This window comes from Cyprinodon tularosa, unplaced genomic scaffold (genome assembly GCF_016077235.1).
Source record: "Cyprinodon tularosa strain WSP-4 unplaced genomic scaffold, ASM1607723v1 ctg681, whole genome shotgun sequence".
Classification (NCBI taxonomy): domain Eukaryota; kingdom Metazoa; phylum Chordata; class Actinopteri; order Cyprinodontiformes; family Cyprinodontidae; genus Cyprinodon; species Cyprinodon tularosa.
The window spans coordinates 333,916-359,008 of NW_024039431.1; the positions used below are offsets into that span (position 1 = coordinate 333,916).

Sequence of the window (25,093 nt, forward strand, 5' to 3'; positions counted from 1 at the left end):
TTCTAAGAAAAAAAGTCAGAATTCTGAGGAAAAAAAATCAAAATTCTGAGGAAAACAAAAACAGAATTTTAAGAAAAAAAGTCAGAACTGTAAGAAAAAAAAAGTCAGAATTCTAAGAAAAAAAAGTCAGAATTCTAAGAAAAAAAGTCAGAATTTTGAGGAAAAAAAGTCAGAATTCCGAGGGGAAAAAAAAATCAAAATTCTGAGGGAAAAAAAATCAGAATTTTAAGAAAAAAAGTCAGAACTGTAAGAAAAAATGTCAGAATTCTAAGAAAAAAAGTCAGAATTCTGAGGAAAAAAGACAGAATTTTGAGGAAAAAAAAAATCAAAATTCTGAGGAAAAAAAAATCAAAATTCTGAGAAAAAAAAAAAGTCAGAATTCTAAGAAAAAAAGTCAGAATTCTAAGAAAAAAAAGTCAGAATTCTAAGAAAAAAAGTCAGAATTTTGGGAAAAAAGACAGAATTTTGAGGAAAAAGTCAGAATGCTAAGAAAGAAAAGTCAGAATTCTAAGAAAAAAAGTCAGAATTTTGGGAAAAAAGTTAGAATTTTGAGGAAAAAAAGTCAGAATGCTAAGAAAGAAAAGTCAGAATTCTAAGAAAAAAAGTCAGAATTTTGGGAAAAAAGTCAGAATTTTGAGGAAAAAAAGTCAGAATTCCGAGGGGAAAAAAATCAAAATTCTGAGGAAAAAAAAAAATCAGAATTTTAAGAAAAAAAGTCAGAACTGTAAGAAAAAAAAAGTCAGAATTCTAAGAAAAAAAAAATCAAAATTCTGAGGGAAAAAAAATCAGAATTTTAAGAAAAAAAGTCGGAACTGTAAGAAAAAAAAGTCAGAATTTTAAGAAAAAAAAATCAGAATTCTGAGGGAAAAAATCAGAATTTTAAGAAAAAAAGTCAGAACTGTAAGAAAAAAAGTCAGAATTCTAAGAAAAAAAGACAGAATTTTGAGGAAAAAGTCAGAATTCTAAGAAAGAAAAGTCAGAATTCTAAGAAAAAAAGTCAGAATTCTGAGAAAAAAAAAAATTAAAATTCTGAGGAAAACAAAATCAGAATTTTAAGAAAAAAAAGTCAGAACTGTAAGAAAAAATGTCAGAATTCTAAGAAAAAAAGTCAGAATTCTGAGGAAAAAAGACAGAATTTTGAGGAAAAAAAAAATCAAAATTCTGAGGAAAAAAAAATCAAAATTCTGAGAAAAAAAAAAAGTCAGAATTCTAAGAAAAAAAGTCAGAATTCTAAGAAAAAAAAGTCAGAATTCTAAGAAAAAAAGTCAGAATTTTGGGAAAAAAGACAGAATTTTTGAGGAAAAAGTCAGAATGCTAAGAAAGAAAAGTCAGAATTCTAAGAAAAAAAGTCAGAATTTTGGGAAAAAAGACAGAATTTTGAGGAAAAAGTCAGAATGCTAAGAAAGAAAAGTCAGAATTCTAAGAAAAAAAGTCAGAATTTTGGGAAAAAAGTCAGAATTTTGAGGAAAAAAAGTCAGAATTCCGAGGGGAAAAAAAAATCAAAATTCTGAGGGAAAAAAAATCAGAATTTTAAGAAAAAAAGTCAGAACTGTAAGAAAAAAAAAGTCAGAATTCCAAGAAAAAAAGTCAGAATGCTAAGAAAGAAAAGTCAGAATTCTAAGAAAAAAAGTCAGAATTTTGGGAAAAAAGTCAGAATTTTGAGGAAAAAAAGTCAGAATTCCGAGGGGAAAAAAATCAAAATTCTGAGGAAAAAAAAAAATCAGAATTTTAAGAAAAAAAGTCGGAACTGTAAGAAAAAAAAGTCAGAATTTTAAGAAAAAAAAATCAGAATTCTGAGGGAAAAAATCAGAATTTTAAGAAAAAAAGTCAGAACTGTAAGAAAAAAAGTCAGAATTCTAAGAAAAAAAGTCAGAATTCTGAGGAAAAAAGACAGAATTTTGAGGAAAAAGTCAGAATTCTAAGAAAGAAAAGTCAGAATTCTAAGAAAAAAAGTCAGAATTCTGAGGAAAAAAAAATCAAAATTCTGAGGAAAACAAAAACAGAATTTTAAGAAAAAAAGTCAGAACTGTAAGGAAAAAAAAAGTCAGAATTCTAAGAAAAAAAAAATCAGAATTCTGAGGGAAAAAAATTAGAATTTTAAGAAAAAAAGTCAGAACTGTAAGAAAAAATGTCAGAATTCTAAGAAAAAAAGTCAGAATTCTGAGGAAAAAAGTCAGAATTCCGAGGGGGAAAAAATCAAAATTCTGAGGAAAAAAAAAAATCAGAATTTTAAGAAAAAAAGTCGGAACTGTAAGAAAAAAAAGTCAGAATTTTAAGAAAAAAAAATCAGAATTCTGAGGGAAAAAATCAGAATTTTAAGAAAAAAAGTCAGAACTGTAAGAAAAAAAGTCAGAATTCTAAGAAAAAAAGTCAGAATTCTGAGGAAAAAAGACAGAATTTTGAGGAAAAAGTCAGAATTCTAAGAAAGAAAAGTCAGAATTCTAAGAAAAAAAGTCAGAATTCTGAGGAAAAAAAAATCAAAATTCTGAGGAAAACAAAAACAGAATTTTAAGAAAAAAAGTCAGAACTGTAAGGAAAAAAAAAGTCAGAATTCTAAGAAAAAAAAAATCAGAATTCTGAGGGAAAAAAATTAGAATTTTAAGAAAAAAAGTCAGAACTGTAAGAAAAAATGTCAGAATTCTAAGAAAAAAAGTCAGAATTCTGAGGAAAAAAGACAGAATTTTGAGGAAAAAAAATCTAAATTCTGAGGAAAAAAAAATCAAAATTCGGCCCTCATCTCTTCCCTATGGGTCTAATCCTCTATAGAGCGCCTCGAACAGTCAAATATCTGCCTGTTGTTTCCATCTTTATCCAGTAGATGGCAGTGCAGCTGCAGCAGAGCGCATTAGGCAGCAGCCTCTCTGCTCTCCTAAAGCTTTCTCTGCTGTTTCCATCCTTCAGTTCGGATCTCAGCACCTTGTTTGTGTCACATTAACCTCATATGTTTGATTATAGTTTATTTCTCTGCTTAAAGTAACTTATTTACAATAAAACAGGAAATAAACTGACACATCCTGCTGAGCAATGAACTAAAAATGAGCCTCAAAGCTCCTATAAAGGCTCCCTATGTTGATAGTAACGCTGGTAACGTGTAGTAACGGCTGCAGGTGGTGTGTGTGTGTGTGTGTGTGTGTGTGTGTGTGTGTGTGTGTGTGTGTCGGTGCGCAGCAGATGCTGCAGCGCCTCTCCACCTCCAATGCGCCTGCGTGCTGGAGCGCACCGAGCGGCCGCAGGAGACACCGAGAGGGGAGACCCGGCCTGCCTGCCTGCCTGCCCGGGCTCCACGGTACCAGGAACGGCACCAGGAACGCTCCCACTGACGGTGACGTGATGTGATGCGATGCTGCGCGGGATCACGGTAACGTAAGAGCAGCAGGAGGAGCAGGCGGAGCAGGAGGAGCACTGACGGCCTGATCGGTACCGGGAGGAGAGGAACGCTTCCGAGCCGCGCACCGGAGCCCGCTGCTGGTACCGACCCGATCTGATGTGAGGCTGCGGGGATGGAGGGGTAGGCAGGGAGGAGGCGAGAGGAGCGGAGCGACCGACGGAACATAACGGAGGAGAGAGGAGGAGCAGGAGGAGGAGGAGGATGAATCCAGCAGAAGGAGGAGGAGAAGCGGGCCAGGACGGCCTGGCGACCGCAGGTGGGGTGTGAGCGCGTGCGTATGGGCGCGTGCATGCGAGAGTGTCGCCATGATGCTCCAACATCCGCCCATTCATGGACTCTGTGTGTGTGTGTGTGTGTGTGTGTGTGAGTGTGTGTGTCCCTTCAGCACCACTGAGGCGCGTGCATGTGCACATCCACGCGTGAGTGAGTGTGTATTGGGGGTGGAGGGTCCGATCAAGGAGGATTGTGGGAAGGCCCCACTGGCTCTCTGAGCATGTGTGTGATGTAATGTGATGTGTATTCATTTCTTTTTTTTTTTGTAAAGGCAGAACTTGCAGCCCCCCCCCCAGAACCCCCCTTTAGGGGTCCTGGGGGGGTCCTGATCAGCTGTCACAGTGGATCAGTCCATTATAATCTAGATTTATATCAGGATCAAACCCAGAAAACAGGACAAATCAGACTGATTTCTATTGAATTATTTAATAAATAAAGGACCGACTACAGGAAGCGTTTATCGCCTCTGCTATCCATGCATCTGTGCAGATTTACCCCCCCATAATGACTGTAGGGCGGTGTGCACACCTTACAGGTATCTATGCAACGTACAGACTGTTCTTTGCTGCTAGAAGAAGTATAGATGTACAGTCAACCTCACATTGCCAGGGGCAGATTTAAGAAATTTAAGGCCCTAGGCAAAGACAGGCAGGGGCCCCTCTGAATGGGACAGGCCAAAGTAAATAACCCAGTCCTTCTTTTCACTGTAGACAAGCCATGATCTGCTTATCTGTTCTCCATTTTTCATTTGGATGAAATAATAGCTGCATGAATCATGACAGCAGACAAGATAGAGGAGAGCAGGAGGCGGGGTTACCAATCTACTCGCTCTGGAGAGCAGAGTTCGCTGCTTTTAGATGTTGTCTCCAAAGTCTCCAGTAGCAGAAAAAAGTCTCTAGATTTGGCGCTAGGAGCTTTTTAGAAATCAAAGTGCTAGAGGGGTCTGAAAAGTGGCTAAATATAGCGACTAAAGCGCTAAGTTGGCAACACTGCTCTTTGCATGGTTTGTTTTCAAATGGTTTGCTGCTGTCTGTTTGGACCTTTCTGAACATGTGCAGCAAATGGACTGATCCAATATGGTGGACACTGAAGGGGGGAGGGACTGATCCATAATAAGGAATAGTTGTATTAGACAGAGTTGAAGGGGCCTCCAGGAACTTGGGCCCCTAGGCGACTGCCTAGTATTGCCTAATGGTAAACCGCCCTCCTGCACATCGCATTCTTTACCACTTTAGGCTATTTTCTATGGATTTCAAGAACTAAACCAACACAAAATAATGAATCATTGTGAATTTGAAGCCAAATGATGTTTGGTTTTAACTCACTTTACTAATTAAAAGGATGAACCGAACCATTAGTCCAGGATTCTTACCATATAAGCTGTAACACGGTGGTGGTGACATCATGCTGCGGGGATTTTTCTAACTTCTGCAGAGAGAGAGAGGGAGGTCAGAGTTCATGTCGAGATTAATGGAGAGATCCAATATTTACCAGGTTGGTTTATGATAGAACACCTGAATTAAAGACGTTGATGTTTGTTTGTGACTCGATGAAATGTGAATAAAATGACTGTAATCCAGTCAGGTTGAGCTCTAGGATGGAGGTCGGGTCTCTAATTAACTCCGTTTCTTTGTATAAATTCAAAAATGTCAAAAACATTTGGGCGAATGGTTGTATTGATTAGAGAAGCAGCCATGTTTTACATCAGGGCGGAAGGGACCGGTGGCGTCTAATTAATGAGGCGTCAGAGGACTCATTATCAGCTGATTAAAGCAGACAGTCTTTCTGTTTCCCTCTTTATGAGTTATTGTTTTTCACTCGGAGATTATTCATGTAAAACAAAATAAAGGGGAAAAAAACTATTTTGGATTCCAGGTCAGTAGATTGAGAGGAAAATAAAATCAAAACATATTTAGAAAGTTTTTTTGTTTTCAGGTATTAATGAGGAAACAGAACAATGGAAGAATCAAAGTCAGTAAAAAGCTGTTGATTATTTTCACAATAAAAGAAAAAAAGCAGGAAGTAATTGGTCAGAAAATATTAAAACAAACATTTTTCAGTTTTTTCATTCTAATTTTAACGTTTGAAGTTCATTTTGTTTTTTTTAGATAGTGTATTTCTGCTAATTATGACAAAAATTATACTTTGATGATGCTTCTTGGCAGAATTAGGAGAGTTCCTTAAAGTTAGACGGTTTCCTGCCTCTGGTTTGACTCTAAAGCATCCTCCCTACGTTTTAACATCCAAGAACCAGTTAGAACTGGTTTCCGGGTTTGTTTTCCTGTTGGAATATTCAGCTGGATCCTAGTATTGAACCTGATTCCTCATATGAACTGTTTTCCAGTGTAGTCCTGTTTCTCTGACTGTGACTAACTGGATGTGCTCTCTTCATCCTCTGACATGGGAGCTGGCTCGGAGCTCGTCTGCCTGGCTGTGTGTTTCCTGGACGGGGCCGCCTGTGGAGCTGGTTGACAGTTGCCTTTTGTATCTATGCTTCTTTTTCTATGTCTGCTTCTGTCTCCTTGAACCCCAGTGGGCCTCAGCAGATGGCCGCTCACACTGAGCCTGGTTCTGCTGGAGGTTTCTTCCTGTTCAAAGGGAGTTTTTCCTCTCCACTGTCACAATGATCTGATGAACTATAAAGTGACCTGAGATGACATGATGTGAATTGGTGCTATAGAAATAAACTGAATAGAATTGAAATCAAACCTCACCTCAGCCCAATGTCTCATGGAGAAAAGTTTTATTGTCGTTGGAGGAAAACCTAAAGCTGTTTTCTTCCCAACCAGACAATTCAAAGCGAGACTTTGATACCTAACAACACGCTGCCAGCTGCCAAGCACGGTGGCGGAAGCATCATGCTGCGGGACTGGTGCATAACCCAATGCAGATAGGATAAAAAAACAAGGAGGACCACCTCAACAGTCTGGCAGTGTGTTTCTAGATGGTTGAACCTTGTTGGTGGTTCCAGCAGCACAGAGGAACGTCACTGATAGGCAACATGTCTGGAGGGATGGATTTAAATCGTTACTGAGGACATCTTTTTCAGTATGTAAGGTTTGGGTTCGAGGGGATTGAAGAAAATCCATCATAAAGCTGAGACTTTTTCAGATTACACACTGGTTTACCATTTCCAACCAATACCAATGCTGAGGTGGAGGCATTTCTGGCAAGAAAAAAGGTTCAAATCTATTTAACATCCTCAGACGGAGAGATAGAACTCTGACTGAAGCAACCTCCCTACAAACATTTATACTTTACAAAAATCCCAACACACACACTTCCCCCAGGTAGGGCTGCAACTAACGATTATTTTAAAAATCGATGAATCGGCCGATTATTTTTTCGATTAATCGATGAATTGGACAAAAAATATTTTTTATATTAACCTCTTTATTCCAAAATAAACATTTTAAACAGAACAAACAAGCACACAAGTACAGGTTGCTCATTAACTGTACTGGTGCAATATGAAAAATAAATGTTTGAGTTGAAACTACGCAAACTTACATGAGAAATGTAGCTGTACATCCACAAAATATAGGCTACTTTGTTTCATAAAGTGCAAAAAAAGACATTTTTGTTTTTAAAGCCCCTAAGGGGTTCAAACAATAGGTCCCCCCATTTCAACAAATGAGGTTTTTTTAGACTAGAAGAGTTCTGCCTTTTAAGATAGGAAAGTATAGCAGTTAAAGTTGCTACTTGAGAAAAAACTGAACCATAGAGATAAAAATAGCCCTGTGATTCAAATTATAAATTGTATTTGGAATAAAAATGAGAGAACTAGGGGTGCTAAAAAACCCATCCTCCAAAGACAGATATTTACATGGGAATGTGGCAGATAATTAATTGACATATTACTGATCTTGCTGGATTTTATTCTGCTTTACTTCCATAAATTGCAGGATCTTCTTTACTTTATCTTTGCCAGAAGATATAAACTTTAAAAGCCTTGCCCTCATAATTTGCAAGTTAATTTATTTATAAAGAAAATATAAACGCTGCTTAAGCTAATTCAAATGAAATTAAAAGTAAAATAAGTAGCCAACCTTATCACTGTCTGTAACCTACTAACACAGTAAGGAAAGCATCAGATGAGCTACCTGAGAAACTAACGTTACGTTTCCCCACTTTAAAACCAAACAAACATGGCCGCTCACCCTGCTGATCAGCTCTCTTCACTGCCATCAAAGGCTCCAACGTGTTTCCTTTTCAGGTGCTGCATCATCACAGCGGTGCTTCCGTGCCATGTTAATTTGTTTTTACAAAAGTTGCATGTTACGACTTTTTTCCCTTCACAAAGCGCAGGCTGTTTTAATTATTGTGATCAATTTGCGCCGTCAATCCCGGCGCATGCGCGCTTCATTTGCAGTCTGGACGCTGAGGGTAAACATCCTGCGGCTCTGACTGCAGCGCTGAGAGGGACTCCTGCAGGAGCGGGGTTGGGATGGGGGAGGCGCCCCACGGCAATGACGACGGCGGCGGATGACGCATTATTCGTGCGACACAACTAATCGATGATGAAATTCGTTGCCAACGCTTTTAAAAGTCGATTTTGATCGATTTTATCGATTCGTTGTTGCAGCCCTACCCCCAGGGGAACCAACCCACCCAATGCTTAAAGAACTTTCTCCCACTTGAACATTTGGAGGAAAAACAACTTGAGTTCATGAAGGCTGTTCCCTGTTAGGTTAATGTATAGACGGATCTTCTCTAAACATCTCATGACCTTCGTTTGGAGCCTGTGAGGCTAAGAACAGACATACCTCAACATTTTTTACTCCACACCAACAATATTTGATGTTGGAAACACTAAGACTGATCTAATCAGAGACACCAACATCCTGAATGAAGAATCCTTGGAATATTGAGCCATAGAATCCACCTTTTTCCCACAGAATGATTCCATATTTAATCAAAGTGTCGTCATCATGGAGCTCCCAGGCTCTCTGATTATAACAGCAGAGCTTATATAAACAGTCTAAATGGTGGAGCCAAGCTGAACAAATGTCACTGCTGTCCATCCACAAGTCTCTGAGCTACTTCAGCCGTCTTTACTGATCAAACTCCAAATCAGTGTCTGAAGCCGACAGCCGCAGTCGGTAACAACCCGACGCTCCCCGAGGCGGAGAAGCTCCTTCAGACGCTGCTTCAGTTAAATGTGCCGTCACTGCCTACAAACAGGCTTTAAATTGGCTGTAAAAAACGCAAACAGCTGAGGGAGTTTATGGATGATAACCGAAGGGTAGAACATTACGGATGTACAGCGGGCTCTAAGATCCAACGGCTCCTAGAGGGGAGTTCATGGCAGTAAGTTAGTCGTTTGTTCATGAGGTGGAAATCTAAACTGGGAGGTAATGGAAAATCTTAAGGCAAAAGTGAAATGGTTTTATTATTTCTCTGGGCCCTGATGGATTTGGTCGATTAGCAGCTGAGTGGCTTTTATTTTGAAATGCCATTAGGACATGTAAATGTTGAAGCACAGCAGAAGATTTAATTAGTTGCATGAAAACTGCTTTGAAAACATCCAGGAAGCTTTGATTGAATAAACACGAAATTCATTTAGGGTAGTTTGAAAAGAATGACAGACTTTCATAATAAAAGATCGGATGTTAAATGTGCAGCAAGCAGAAATAAAAACTGAAAATGAGGGGATTAGATCTACTGGGATTAGATCTACTGTAACTCAGATTAATGTGGCTCAGTGGAAAGAGAAGCTGAAAGTTATAGGTTGAATTCCAGCTGTTCTGTCACATGCCAGTGTGCCTCTGGGCAAGGCACTTAACGCCATGGTGCCTATCGATTTGCGTATTGGTGAATAAATGTCCATGTTTCAGTTGGTGTCTGGGTCAACGTGGCAACAGCGTGAAGCACTAAGTGGTCAGACTGGGAAAGCTCTATAAATTCAGTCCATTTATTATCTGAATTATTAAGAGGAATCAAGCCTGAACTTTTTAAGTGAAATAAATTAAAATAAATTAGCTAAAGCTAAAACAAGGGTATTTTATTTTGAAATACAATACTGCCTTTTATTGTTTTAAATAAAATATTTTTATTTTTATTTCTAAAGAACTTTGAATTACATTTAAGTAGAATGCTTTTACTTTGGAGCAACTAACAGACTTTGAAAATAAAAAAATGACAATAATAGGTAGCCCTATTAAATATAAGTATATTTATGGAACTTTTAATCTGACATTTGGTGGGAGTCATTGTTTAAAAGCCAAAAGCATTTATGGATAAAAAGTAATTTTCTCTTCAGAAAAGCAAAATCTTTTATTGTGAAGTGATATAATGTTAATTACTGAAGAGGATTAGGGCCACTGAAAAAATAAAAACAAGTTAACTGATTTTTTAAATATTATTTCAGTTTAATATGCGAAAAAAGTGAGAATTCTGACTTTAATCTCAGAATTCTGACTTTTTCTCTGAATTCTGACTAAACAAGCTGTCTTGTTTTAATCACCTTCTGCTCCTCCATTAATGGAATTAACCTGACTCCGCCAGATGGATTTGCTCCGCATATCCATCTGGAAACCTTACGTAGAAGTAATTTTGGGAAGGGGCGAAAATTCTGGTTAGCTGATTGGCCTATGTTGGTGATAGACGGGCCAAATAAACCAATCAGATCAACGAAGCATATGACGTACTAACAGAGCGACGACGAAGAGGAGCCAATTGATAGATCAAACTCTTGCCGAAACCAGTCGGGAGAAGAGCAAAAACATCTTTTCCTCTGAGAAAAGCCTCCAGAGCAGTGTTTTGCTCTTCTTTCAGTGAAGAAATACTCTGTAATTCCCATAAAACTTGCTCGATAGCCACGCTAACGCTAGTTTCATCGGCTGAAGCCGCCATGTTCTTTAGACTGAACTGTCGCGCTTCTCGTTGCGTCACACCTCAACCCGCCTCAAAGCCAACGCTGATTGGACGTTCGTTTGGTGAACGGCTCCAATTTTTCTTCAACGGAGAGTCTCCAGACTGATTAGCGAGTGAAACCTTGAAAGCTCGCGAGATAAGGAAGGTCTCAGGAGGCTATAATGAAATAGCATCACAAGGGGCAATCAGGGACGGAAAAAGTCGGCCAATTCCGTCATTTTTCCAAAAATGTCAGAATTCTGAGATAAAAGTCAGAATTACATTTTTTTTCTCATATTACACTAAAATAAATTTACAAATCAGTTAACTTTTTTATTTTTTTCAGTGGGCCTAATTCTGTTCCACAGTTAATAACATATTTCCGGGTTATTCTTGTGTTTATTCCTATGAAGACAGTAGGATGTTTGGGGAGTTGAACCATCTTGTTTCTCCTGCTTCTTTTTTCCACGATTTTAACCAATATCAGCAACCCTCCGTGTGGACGGCCTGTAGTTAATCTGATAGATTGCATTACTGAATCCAAACATGCGTGTCCAGGGTGTCTGTGGAAATGCCTGATAGTAATTATGATCCAAATGGCAGCAGAGAAATGCCAGAGATGTGTCTGAGGTCACTGAGGATGTGGCCCCCGCGGCTCCGCTCGGTTCCCGGCCTCTCAGAGGCAGAGTGAGTCTTCAGAGCCTCCAGGCTGACATTTCAGAGACTGAGGACATTGTGTTGGGATGTATTCATTAGTTTTGGTTGCGTAATCAGTTTTGATGAGCCCTGACAGGCTGACAGCAAGTTTCTCCAAAGGCTTTTTTTCATCTGCTTCTATTTTAGGGTATGCTTGGACTCACAGGGAGGGAGAGTTAGCGGTGGATGTGAATGGAAATCCCTTCCTAAACATGCAGCCGGTCTGATTGGCAGCTGATTAGGAATCAATCCGCTTCCTGACAGTTTGGAGCGGCGGAAACATGCTGGCCTAAGTCATGTTTGCACACCAGCAGATTACCAACACCCAGCGCTCTGTCATTAGGGGCTGCAGACTGCTAGCTTCTGCTCTATATTAACACGTCTGTGGGATCAGTGCATCAGGAAGGCGTTCATCTTTTTCTTTTTTTCTTTCTGCTAATTCGCAGAGCAAATGAGGGATGGTGAGAAGTTTAACTTTAGCAGCCGGGATGGAGAAGTGCTCCTTTCTGAGCTTCTATCCAACATTTATCACAGAAATAAAGACTCTTTAGGCAAATTATTGCTGCTTTTACCAAGATTTTTATGTATAATTATCTGATCCCAAACAAACTAGAGCGAATTATGGAGAAAAGCTGCATAGAAATATAAATTTATTAGCAGAGGAATCGATAAAAGGTGAAAGGTGACTGAGAAATGGGCTTACAAGCTGTTTGCTTATTTATTTATTTTTTAGAGCAGATCGAAACCCATCATGGTTCAATTTACTCCCTTGTGAAAAATAAAATCGTCCAATTTTCCTGCCTTTGAAGCTGCATCTATGAAATATGTCAAAGGGACGAGAATCTAAAAATGGTTCCACGTCTATTTGCTGTCAATGATCTGTAATCGCTCCGTTGGAGCCTGATGAGTTTAACTCTCAGCTTGGATGCAGAGGAAGTCAAGTGATGCCGCTTGGTTGGTTTTCAGAAACAATATGATTAGGTGAAAAACAAAAGGGACACATCATTTTATTTTTTTTAGCCCCCTTTTGTGTGTGAAATGATTTTTTTAACTATTTGACTCAAATCTGCATTGAATTGGATGCATATTTATGGACATTTTAATCGTTAAAAAATCATTAAAGGTCATTAAATTATTATTTTCTTAAATTCAGGCATTAAAATTTATTAAATGTGATGATGGTTGGCATTTAAAATGCTTTATTTAAAAAAAAAACGTTTATTAAAAGCATTTTGTCAGATATAGTATATTATATCAGATATTACGGGTTCGGCGTGTTTTCGTGGAACTGCTTCCAGAACGCTCCGGAATAGAAGCTCGAGGCAGAGAAAAAGCTAGAGAATGCGAAAATGCAAATTCCAACAAAAGTGGCTGAAAAACGACGAATTCGGGACACGGCTGTAGCCTGTGGACGGTAAAGATAACAAAGCATTTTGGCAAGTTTTATATATTTATATATATATATATATATATATATATATATATATATATATATATATATATATATATAGAAAGAGAGAGATTGCACCAATTGTTACGATTTGGCTATGGTTAGTTGACCCAAAAGCAGAGGCAGGGAGGCAGAGGTGAATCTCTTGTGGATTTAATAATGACTTAACAGAAAACAGAGGCAGGTTATCCAAAAATCTAAAAGGAAAACAAAGTCCAAACAAACATGAAACCAGGAGTCCAAAAATCCAAAAATCCAAAATATGAAAACTAGTCTAAACGTACCAGAAACCATGGAGACATCAGGGGAATCACAATCATAAGGAGGAAGGCACAGAGCGAAGGAGTTTGAGCATGTAGATGGTGTTTGACGAGGACCCAGCAAAGGGGAACTGAAGAGAGAGGGCTTTTAAAGGAGACTGAGACAAAGAGGGGGCTAATGAGGAAACTGGGAGCAGGTGTGCACAGAGCAAGAGAGGGAAAGTGCTAGGGAAGAAGGAGAACACAAGAGGGCAGCAGAGAGCAACAAATAGAAACCTGGAAGACTGGAAATAACAACAAAATGATAATCAAATAACTAGGACTAGAAAACATGGAGAAAAGAAAACTAAACACTAGAAAACAAGGAGTAAAGTAAGACTACTCAAAAGAAAAACATAACAGAAACAGAAACCTGACACCAATATCGATACCAGTATGGGGCGGGGCCCGATCCAGCACTATAATGGTATCGGTATCGGCGAGTACCAACCAATAGGGCACCGATATCATTTTAGAGTCAAAAGTTTCTTCAATATTGTCGCCCATTCCAGGTAGGCAATAAAAAGTTCTACTGGATTCACTTTGTTTTAGTCTTTTTCCTGCTTCACAAAGGTAGGCAGCAGCTTGACATGAAGCCATGATGGCGATTATTTTACATCCAAGTAGTATAAAGTTCTTCATATAAACACATCAATTTCAAACTGATGGTATCGGTATGGGCTGATACTACACAGCCAGGTATCAGTTATCGGGTATCGGGACCAAAAATGGCATCGGTGCATCACTAGTATAGAACGCTGCCATGCAGCTCATCATCGCTGTTGGGCAGAAAACTTTGATTTATAGAATTTAAATAAACTTTTTTATGAATTGATGCCCTTCTTTAAATTTAATGAATTAACATTGAACTCTTTCACTCGTGTTTATTTTCTGAAATTCCTGATTTAGAAACATTATTTAAAGTCTGAACTCTTACCAGGAACTATCTCTATGACGAAGCTCTTCAGGAAGCTGTTTAGTGTCTGTTTGCTCATCTCTGGGTAAAAATAAAAGTCAGCGGGGGGACAAAGAGAGACGCCTTCTGTTAGGTAAAGATTTAAAGGCTCCAAGACAAATCCAGCAACCGCTGGAAGACGGTTAATAGATCTTCATAAATAGATCAAGCTTGAAAAGAGAAACCTGAGGGGATGGAAATGCATCTTAAGCAGAAGAGCTAAATGGAAATAAATGGTGACAAAGTAAATTTAGAGAAAACCCCTAACCAGTAGAACCAGTGGTGAACTCCAGTTGGAACATAGTTTGACTTAAAGCTGCACAAAATATTAGGCTCATCGCTTCAGTTTACATTCATTTATAATCTTAATAGATTGGGTGTTTAATTCTGCATTTAAAATATCACATATTCACACTTTGCATGTTAATATATCTGATCAATCAAACAGACACTTTATTTATTTTATTTTTAGAGTCAGAGATCCTGAAAGACTTTAGAGATGTTTTGGAAAAAGAGCAAAATAGTAAAAAACATAAAAAAAATTATAACTTATACTAACCTGTCAAATTTTCAGTAAAATGTTTCATTTGTATGTTTTCTATTATTGATTTAAGGGTTTAAATAATTTGCTTTAATTAAATAAACTGTGAGGATTTTTGTTATTATATTATTGTTGAAATCAAATCCTCAAAGTTACAGTAAATCTGAGAACTAAAGCCACTAGGGGGCGATGTAGGCAGGATTTAACAATAGTTACTAAATTCTAAAAAATGTCCCATTAAACTCATTGAGTAATTTAATAATATCTATACCCTATCGATATAGAAGAAAATTCTAGATCATTGGAGAAAATGGGCCTGATCTATAGTGGCAGATCTATTCTATTTCTATAACAGATTTAAGTTCGGATGAAAATAACTTGAACAGCAGGAACATGCAGCCTAATGTGAATCTGTCTTTGATTTAATAAATCCAGTTTGATCCAGAACAGCTGCGTCTTGGTTTCACGATGGAATGTTTCTGTTAACATATGGAGGAGGGTTAATGCCACTGGAAAATGTTTTAAAAAGTTTACTGAGGTTTTTATTTCATTTGATTTTAATATGGGGAAAAAATCAGAAGTCTGACTTTAATCTCATAATTTGGCCTTTTTTCTAGAATTCTGAGAAATTAGTCAGAATTCTAAGATTGAAGTCAGAATTTTTAGAAATTAAAATTCAGAGAAAAAAAAAATAAGAAATTAGTCAGCATTCTGAGATTAAAGTCAGAATTCTGAGATTAAAGTCAGAATTCTGCGAGAAAAAATAGAATTCTAAGAAATTATTCAGAATTCTGAGAAATTAGTCAGAATTCTGAGATTAAATACAGAATTTTGAGAAATTAGTCATTCTGAGAAAAAAAATGGAATTCTGAGAAATTTGTAAGAGTTTTAAGATTGAAGTCAGAATTTTTAGAAATTAAAATTCAGAGAAAAAAAACTAAACTTTCAAGAAATTAGTCAGCATTTTGAGATTAAAGTCAGAATTCTAAAAAAAAAAAAAAAACTAGAATTCTTAGAAATTAGTCAGAATTACGAGATTAAAGTCAGAATTCTGCGAGAAAAAAATAGAATTCTAAGAAATTATTCAGAATTCTGAGAGTAAAGACAGAATTCGGAGAAAAAAAAAACTATAATTCTGAGAAATTAGTCATTCTGAGAAAAAAAATGGAATTCTGAAAAATTTGTAAGAGTTTTAAGATTGAAGTCAGAATTTTTAGAAATTAAAATTCAGAGAAAAAAAAAACTAAACTTTCAAGAAATTAGTCAGCATTTTGAGATTAAAATCAGAATTCTAAAAAAAAAAAAAAACTAGAATTCTTAGAAATTAGTCAGAATTCCGAGATTAAAGTCAGAATTCTGAGAACAAAATATAATTCTGAGAATTTAGACAGAATTCTGAGATTAAAGTCAGAATTCTGCGAGAAAAAAATAGAATTCTAAGAAATTATTAAGAATTCTGAGAAATTAGTCATTCTGCGGAAAAAAATGGAATTCTGAGAAATTAGAGTTTTGAGATTAAAGTCAGAATTCAAGTGAAAAAGTCAGAATTCTGATTTTTTTTTCTCCAACTCAAATAAAATAAAAAATCAGTTAACTTTTTTAATTCTTTCCGGTGGCCCTAATTCTCTTCCATAGTTAACTATATTCACTGTTCATTAATGAGCTGATCTCAAGTTGCCTTGACACATAAATTAGTTTGGGATTAACATGTGTAGCTTCATATATTCCATGTTAACTGGTAGAGAGGAGTTTATGGCAGCTTCTTATTAAACCAACAGTAATGATGAACGTTTTAAAGCAGATCTATCAGAAAAAGATCTGAAGATATTTTATTAGATGCAAACATTCTTTCTTGTCAGTAAATCTTCCAGCTAGCTCTCAGACAGGCAGATCAACCGAGCTGTGTTTTCACTCAGGCTCCTGATGACCAGATGAAAACTGGCCCAGTTTGCTTCACATGGAAAATGGTTCCCAGTATAACATTTACTGGTTTCCCATTAAAGGAATCCACCGGTTCAGATTTAGGTCAGATCTCAGGAGCTGCAGGCAGCTAATCGCTGAAACTTGAAGCCTAAAAGCATTTTGACTTGAGAGCATTTCAGCTTTTCTTTGTTTTACAACATCCTCTTTTTTTATTGCACTCAGACTTCAAACCTTCCTGCATCTCAAGGTCATTTTTGCTGTTGAAGGTTTTTAGTTTCTGACAGAGATCAAAGACCCGTCGGGTCTGGACTTGGAACAGACGGAACACGGCGCCCCAGGTGGATAGACGCCCTACTTCCCCGCCATGTTTGCAGGTTTCTCCCTCTGAGGTTATCTGTGCTTGTCGGGCGGCTAATGGGAGGCGTTTAATGTCCTCGGTGTGTGAGGACTGGATTAGCTTCCTCCTGCTGTGCAGGATGATCTGACACATATGGGAGGCCTGTCTGCACACAAACACACATCAGCCGTTCTTTCTCCTTGGTTTCACTCCATAAAAAAACGCTTTAATGAGGCTTTAAAAGCAGCTCTGAGTCTGTATCAGTGGAAAGGTGCTTCATAAGGTTCACCACTTCTACAACTTACTGAAATATTTTTCAACTTCCTTATAAAACAAACAGATTTTTTTAAAATGTCTAATTGACTCCATAAAACAATATTATTATGTTGGTGCGTGGTCAGTAGGGGGCACTATAACATATTGATCTCTATATGTAACATAGAAGTTAAACTAACAGCTATTACAAAGACCAGGGAACACGCAGAATAAATCTGGATCAATTGGAACAGAAGCGTACTGATGAACTCTGAGAATTATCAGAAATCTAAATTTAATCTCAAAATTCTGACTTTAATCTCAAAATTCAGACTTTTTTCCCATATTATACTGAAATAAATTGTAAAAATCAGTTAACCTTTTTCATTTTTTTCATGCTCTTCCATAGTTTTTATATACATTTTCTTTAGTTTTATCAAAGTACTGTATAGTTTTTAGACTGTTCTATATTAAGTACTCTAGAAATCTAGAAATAAGTACAAATTTCTCTTCTCTACCCTTAATTTGAGCAGGTAAATGAGATGATTTTCCAATGGAATGAGTATTTTTACTCTTAAAATAAGATAATTTGATAAAATGCACTTGAAATAAGACAATTAAATTGTGTTTTTTTTTATTTTAAATCGAAATTGTCTTGTTCCATTGGCAAAATGTATCTTTTACCTCCTCAATCCAAGAACAAATGCACTTATTTTAATAAATTACTAATCTAGGGTTTGATTTTTTTCCAGTTTATGTTGGTGAATTTTTTGCAGGTGATGTTTTTGCAGCTAAATTTTCAACAGATACATTTTATTTCAGGTGGGCCATGCATCAATTTAAGGGTGCTTCAGCACCCCCAGAAATGCTCTAAAAGCTTATGGCTGTAAGAATGGTTAAAGGTTGGACTCTGCTCTCCATTTGTTCAGCCAAAGCAGTTTTCTGCTGATTCAGGCCGTCTGGCAGCTACACTGAGTTCACTTTAAGCCTGATTACTAAAAGCTGCTATAAATTGTTTAGTTGCAGCAGGTGTCAGGTTGTCCAACCCTTTTTGCTTCCATTTTGTCACAGTTAAAACTCAAACTCCTCCATGGATTCAGCTAATAAAGCTAAAACTGGAAGTCAATACTTTCTAAAACCAGTTTTATTTAACTTCCACCTGTTGGTTTGTTGGGTTTTGTCTCTATAGCTGCTAAACGTCCATTTTAGCTTTTCTTTCCTATCAATGCTGAAGCAAAGCCTCCCCAAAACTTTGTGTTTCATGATGAGTTTAGGATGCTGTGCAATATTAAGTATTTTTTACAGAAATGTAGTTTTTCCTCTTATCCAGAAAGTTAAACTGTGGTTTTGTTCTGAGCAGATGATCCATTGCAGGGTTTGTGTGAAACGAACTGACAGATTCATGGACAGAATGCCAAATAAAGAACTGGTTTCTAGACTGTATCTCACCCGAATCATAGATCTATGCAGCCTCTCTACAGGCATAAACTTCTTGGATGCTTCAGTCTTGGTGGTCGTCCACGTCCAGAGGCGTCAAGTAACAAAGTACAAATACTTCCTAACCTTACTTAAAGTCGTAGGCGAATCGTATTTAAATGTCAAATCATTCTGGCTTAAACATGTATATGTTTTTTTTCCGTTATCTTCTGCAGGCCAGTTAGTTCTACGTCAGCCTGAACACCTAAATTCGTCCAATCATATATCAACGGTCATCTGTCAATCAAATGTTTTCGGTCATAGCATCTTGATTCATATGTCGCAGCTAATATACGCAACGGTTGAAACCAGAATCCTTTCCTTTCCCATTGAGTTGCGTCCCAGTGTTCACGGGGATGGACGTCTGTGTCTTCGGCAGGCGTAGAGCTAACAGAACTGGCAGCGTTGCGAGGCAAGGGCTCAAACATGTACGGCTGGAAGCCTTCTACACCAAAGCAAGCTTCTGCCGCCCTGGCGTCCTCTTCCACAACATCTTCGTCCCCGCTTTCCTCCTCTAAATAAAAAATGGATGACGGAGGAGACTCATCCACGACCTCCGACACTAAACTCTCCTCCTCTTGCATGTTTCCGCTGTCCATAGCGTTCCTTGACAGCGTCGTTTCTAAGTCACCAATTTAGTGCTACTTGGTCCCAATGGAATTTTCATGAGACGGTGTTTGTATGGAGGACCCAAATGCAGAGACCAGTTGGCAGAGGTGAATTAAAGTCGGTTTATTGAAGTTTTCAGATCCAAGAGCAGGAATCAAAGTCCAACAGAAAACTACTAACGCACCTGAACCAAGGAGACATCAGGGGAAAACCAAAACTAGAAGCCAGGGAGAGACGAGGAACACAGACAGAAGTTAGACGAGGATCCAGCAATCAGGAACTGAAGAGGGAGGGCTTTTAAAGGGGACAGAGACAAAGAGAGAGCTGACGAGGGAATTGAAAACAGGTGCAGGCAGAACAGAAAAACAGAGCAAGGGAGGACACAAGAGGGCAGCAGAGGACAACAAATGGAAAAACAGGAACAAACAGACCAAGACTCTGACAGGAATTTCCCATTGGGAACCTGCTAGCACTAAGTTGCTAACTGGTTAGCAAGATGCTTCCCACAAACCAGCTACAACCAAACTTGCTTGCGAACCTTCAGCCACAACAACCCCGCCCCCTTGATAATCGACCTATCACATTCACTTTATTCACTCGTGTAAAGTCGTGCACTCTGGAGAATTCGGGGAAAATGGTTGGAATGGCAGTTTCCCTGCGACTTTAAGTAGAAATGTTGGCTATCTATAGTTAACTGTAGTAATTATTCTTTAGACAACTTTTTACTTTCTACTCCTTACATTTAAAAAAAAAACTGTTAGATTTGTTTCATTTTGTCACAGTTTTGGTTCTGTTTAATGTTTGAGTTTTCAGTTTTACTTTGATCCATGTTTTTCTTTGTTTTCTAGTTTTATTGGTTTAATTCCTATTATGTGTTGTTTTCTGGATATATTTGAGTCCTTGGATATTTCTTGTTTGCCCTCTTATGTCAGTCTCCTTCTCCTAACTCCCTTCTAGGCTCCTCTGTCCACACCTGCTCCCAATCTGCTGATAAGCCTGGTCTTTGTTTCTCTCTCCCATATACAGGTCCTTCTCAAAATATTAGCATATTGTGATAAAGTTCATTATTTTCCATAATGTAATGATAAAACTTGAACATTCATATATTTTAGATCCATAAAGCCAAACCGTGTCCTAGTAGGTCTGCAGTTGGTCCATTCTCTCTCCAATGTTCAGATTAAACAGAGCTCTTGGAGATGCTTAAAGATCTAGAACCCTGACCCTCTGCTGTTATCCTGGGTCTTCAGGACGCTGATGTCTAAACCATATTTAACTTTACTTCCTCTACAAAGTTATGTTTTTCTTTGTGTTGTTCTGTGACATATTATAGTAAAACATACAGTCCAATGTGTGCCGTAAGTTAGAATGCTTTGGCGAGGAACCATGATGGGTTAAATCTGATGTTTCTTAGGACAGAAGCTCCGCTTCATTAGATGCTGATACTGGCTGTAGCAAACAGAAGCTAAAGAGGCGGACATTTGTCTTTCAGGTTCTGGTAAAGCAGAGACTGTTCGGGCGGTGGATGTCCTGACGGTGCTCAGAGAGAAAGTGGCCTTTGTATCGGGTAAGACAAAAAAAAAAGCAGCACTGGTTTGTTCTGATTTGTTCTGCTGTAAGAAGTTAAAGTCAAAGTTCGACGTGATTTCCAGGTGGACGAGACAAACGAGGCGGACCGATTCTGACCTTTCCGGCACGGACCAATCATGATCGAATAAAACAGGAAGATCTCAGCCGACTGGTGACCTACCTGTCAACCATACCCAGGTACAGCTCATTAGTTTTTATTGTCCATCCATCCATCCATCCATCCATCCATCCATCCGTCCATCCATCCATCCATCCATCCATCTTATTGCTCTTATCCGGGGTCGGGTTGCGGGGGTAGCAGCTTCAGTAGGGAGGCCAGACATCCCTCTCTACAGCCACTTGGTCCAGCTCCTCCGGGGGAATCCCAAGGTTTCCCAGGCCAGCAGAGAAACATAGTCCCTCCATGGTGTCCTGGATTCTCCCCCTGGGCCTCCTCTCGGTGGGACTTGCCTGGAACACCTCACCAGGGAGACGTCCAGCAGGCATCCTAACCAGATGCCCGAGCCACCTCAACTGGCTCCTCTCGATGTGGAGAACCAGCAGCTCAACTCTGAGTCCTCCCAGGATGACTGAGCTCCTCCCCCTGTCTCTAAGGGAGAGCCCAGATGCACTACGGAGAAAACTCATTTCAGCTGTTTGTATCCAGGATCTCGTTCTTTCGGTCATGACCCAAAGCTCATGACCATAGATGAGGGTAGGAACGTAGATCCACCGGTAAATCCAGAGCTTTGCTTTTTGGCTCAGCTCTCTCTGAACCACAACAGACCGGTACAGCGCACGCTTCACAGCAGATGCCGCACCAATCAGCCTAGCGATCTCCCGCTCCATCTTCCCCTCATTCATGAACAAGAACCCAAGATAGTTAAACTCCTCCACTAGGGGCAGTACATCCTCCCCAACCCACAGAGGGCACTCTACCCTTTTCTGGCTCAAGACCATGGCCTCGGATTTGGAGGACTCCAAAAAGAATTATTAAGAACTTACCTAGAGGGGGAATACTTCCTTTAAGCTTTACTACCGAAATGTCTCAATAGGTATTCATTTCATTTCTACAGATATCTGTTTTGTAAAGGTGCTCTACCGTTAGTTTAGAGATCCATTTAAAGAAGAAAATGTGTAAGAGATTTCGTTTGTTCTTCTTTGTCCGTGCATCAGCGAGGACGTGCGTGCGCGTGGCTTCACCGTGGTGGTGGACATGCGTGGCAGTAAGTGGGACAGCGTGAAGCCGGTGCTGAGGACTTTGCAGGAGTCGTTTTCCTCCAACATCCACACAGCGCTCCTCATCAAACCAGACACCTTCTGGCAGAAACACAAGACTAACCTGGGCAGCGCCAAGTTTAGCTTCGAGGTACGGCCAGCTGTTGGTTAACGTCTTCAATCACGAGTTTTTGTATCAAAGTGAACTAGACATCCTTTGCTCGTTCTCGGAAGATGTTTCAACTCTCATCTAAAGTTGAGGACTTTAACCGAGAGATGAAACATCAGCAAGAACTACCGCCTCATAGTTAAGGTCATCATAGCCTGAAATGTTCTTAGAGATTCCTGTAAAGAAGCAGTAATTGCTCTCCTTCCCCAGACCAGCCTGGTGTCGGTGGAGGGTCTTTCCCGGCTCATCGACCCCTCCCAGCTGACGGCGGATCTTGGTGGCTCGTTGGAGTACGACCATGTTGAGTGGACGGAGCTTCGTCTGGGCCTGGAGGAGTTCTCAGGGGCTGCCACGCAACTGCTGGCTCAGCTGGAACAGCTGGAGGCCGGGTTGAGCCGCATACCAGAGCCTAAGGACGTAGACGAAGCCCGCAAGTAAATATTCTGGGAATTTTATATTTCAGAGTCAATCAGTGAAAAAAATTGAGCAACAAATTCAAGGCTTTCTCTTCTTTAGACTTTTAGAGGAACACAATCGCCTCCGTAACACAATCGCCACGGCGCCAGTAGATGCCCTGGACAGGGAAGGGAAGAGTTTGCTCCAGCGAATGCGCCTGGGTCCTTCACACGGTGATGGATCCACCGAGGGCGGCGGCGGCGGCGGCACCTGGCTGTCAGGGGGGGCAGACTTCCAGAGCGTGGCCCCAAAGGTTTCCTCTCTGCTGGACCGGCTGCAGACCGGCCGTACCCACCTGCTCCAGATTTGGAGCGACAAAAAGCTGCACTTAGACCAGGGTCTGCAGTTGCACCTGTTTGAGCAGGACGGCACTAAGGTGAGCGCCGTGACCTGCAAACCTCGAAGCAAACGTTTTGCATCCTCATGTTAAGTGAAGCTTTGCTGCATGCAAATCCAGAGCGTCTGTCTAACGAGCCTCTATTGCTGCTGCTTCCGTGTCTCAGATGTCAGAGTGGATCGCCCACAGTAAAGAGCTGTTTCTGCAGAGCGTCACAGAGGTCGGGCAAAACCACCAGCACGCTCTTGACCTACAAACGCAACACCAGCACTTCACCGCCAACTGCATGGTCAGTCTGAGCCTCCCTGTGGGTGTCCGTCCTCTTGACTGTCTTCTCTAACACACCGTGTCCCCTGGCGCAGAACGGCAGCGTAAACGTGGACAGCGTGGTCACCGTGGCGGCGAGGCTCGCTGAGGCGGGTCACTACGGCGCAGAGCGGATCGCTTTGGTGTCGTCACGGTTACAGGATGACTGGAAGTCCCTGACGACCACCCTGGAGGAGCGCAGCAACATGCTGGCCATGGCAACCGGTTTCCACCAAGGGGCGGAGCAGGTACCTTTACGCTCTGATGTCTTTATGGCCGGCTGGTCAAATAAAACGATAAACAAACTGGGAAACGGGGAAACAAGTGTTTGCAAAAGTGTCTCTCTGTGTCCAGTTTCTCCTCCGGGTGGAGGGGTGGGTTAAAATGTGTTCTGAGGGATCCCTACCGACGGCAACAGCGGAGCTGGAGGCGGCAACTAAAAAGCATCAGGAACTGAACGAGGAGATATCCGCCAACTACACGCAGGTATTTGATTGGAAATCCTCCCGCATGTATCAGTGTAACGGCATGAATACGTCTGAGACGACTGACGGTTTCAGGTGAGTGAAAGTGGCAAAGCCTTAATGGACGTCCTCCAACGCAACTCTACGAGCGAGTCCAATGAGTCGGCCATCAAACCGGACTTCACCCCTGCCACGCACACCATCATGGGAGTCCTGCACCAAGTGATGCAGGTGAGGCTCGCCGTAGTTCCACCGTCAGAGTGGATTTAGTGCAGACAGACAGAAAAGGGAATTTGTTCTGTCTGCTCAGGGTCACCATGAGGTGGAGGGAGCCTGGCAGCACAGGAAGCTCCGCCTCCACCAGCGCCTGCAGCTCTGCGTGTTTCAGCAAGATGTGAAACAGGTCTGACTCCACTTCTTTACGCCGCTTCTGGTTTGAAATAGCATCATGGATTATTTCTCAATACGGATTATAATCCACGACATGAAGTCACATTTATATTTACGTTTTTTAAGTCCAGCTTATGTTTTACATTTTCAAATAAATAATTTAGGTCCAAATTAAGATTTAAAAATATGTTTTCTGTCCTTTAGAATTAAATAAACCTTTGGTTGATTAAGGAAAATTAAACTTTTATAATGTAGATGTAGATGTGAAATTTAAACTGAACATTTTCTAAAACAGAAAGATGAATTACACATTTAAATTCTGGATTATATTTACTCTTCATATCCATTTTTAATCTTATTTGAGTTAAAAAATATCTCAGAATCTGGATTTAAATTGGAAATGACAGATGTATGTAAACCCCACTATCAATCTGAATCTAAATCTATTTAGATATTTTAATCTAAATCTAATCTGAATCCGGATTTGACACCAAATTGAAATCAGGTTCGAATCACAATTAAAAACCAGATCTGGATAATAGTTTAATTTGAATTTATATCCAGTTTAAATTGAATTTAAAATCAAATTCTTTTATCTGTAGTGAATTTTAAGATGCATTTCAATCTATATTCTTAATTAGATTAAGATGCAGATTAATAGTGACATTATTCTAACCAAAGTCACCATTTAGATCTATGTTTTTTAGACGCTGAGTCAGGTTTTGTTTCTCTTGCAGGTGCTGGATTGGGTGGAGCAGCACGGGGAGGTTTTCCTCAACAAACACACCGGCGTGGGGAAGTCTCTCCACCGAGCGCGGGCGCTGCAGAAACGCCACGACGACTTCCAGCAGGTCGCTCAGGTTAGACACGGAACCGCATCACGTTTCCATAATCTATACAGATTATCAGGCAGATCAGGCATTCAGACGCGCGTCTCTTTTAGAACACCTACACCAACGCTGAGAAGCTCCTGGAGGCTGCAGACCAGCTGGCCCAGTCTGGAGAGTGCGAGGAGGAGGAGATCTACCAGGCAGCCAGAGACCTGGAGCTCCGCATGCAGGTGAGCTGACAGATGGAGCCCAGCTGTGAGGTGAATTGCATGCTGGGAGTCGGAGCTGTTTACATCACTA

At 39.8% G+C, this 25,093-nt stretch overlaps 1 protein-coding gene across 2 annotated transcripts in view; it reads left to right on the forward strand.

Annotated features, from left to right (window-relative positions):
- Positions 1–3,190: 3,190 nt before the first annotated feature.
- LOC119771608 (kalirin-like) overlaps positions 3,191–25,093 on the forward strand; it is a 70,811-nt gene continuing 48,908 nt past the window's right edge. For both annotated transcript variants that reach the window (XM_038267698.1, XM_038267699.1), the window contains exons 1-13: positions 3,191–3,644; positions 20,547–20,621; positions 20,707–20,821; positions 21,800–21,992; positions 22,221–22,444; positions 22,527–22,842; positions 22,970–23,092; positions 23,166–23,357; positions 23,464–23,595; positions 23,670–23,804; positions 23,884–23,976; positions 24,701–24,823; positions 24,907–25,023. In XM_038267698.1, coding sequence (XP_038123626.1) covers positions 3,590–3,644; positions 20,547–20,621; positions 20,707–20,821; positions 21,800–21,992; positions 22,221–22,444; positions 22,527–22,842; positions 22,970–23,092; positions 23,166–23,357; positions 23,464–23,595; positions 23,670–23,804; positions 23,884–23,976; positions 24,701–24,823; positions 24,907–25,023 — 1,893 coding nt within the window. In that variant the 5' untranslated portion in view covers positions 3,191–3,589. The remainder of the gene's footprint in view (positions 3,645–20,546; positions 20,622–20,706; positions 20,822–21,799; positions 21,993–22,220; positions 22,445–22,526; positions 22,843–22,969; positions 23,093–23,165; positions 23,358–23,463; positions 23,596–23,669; positions 23,805–23,883; positions 23,977–24,700; positions 24,824–24,906; positions 25,024–25,093) is intronic.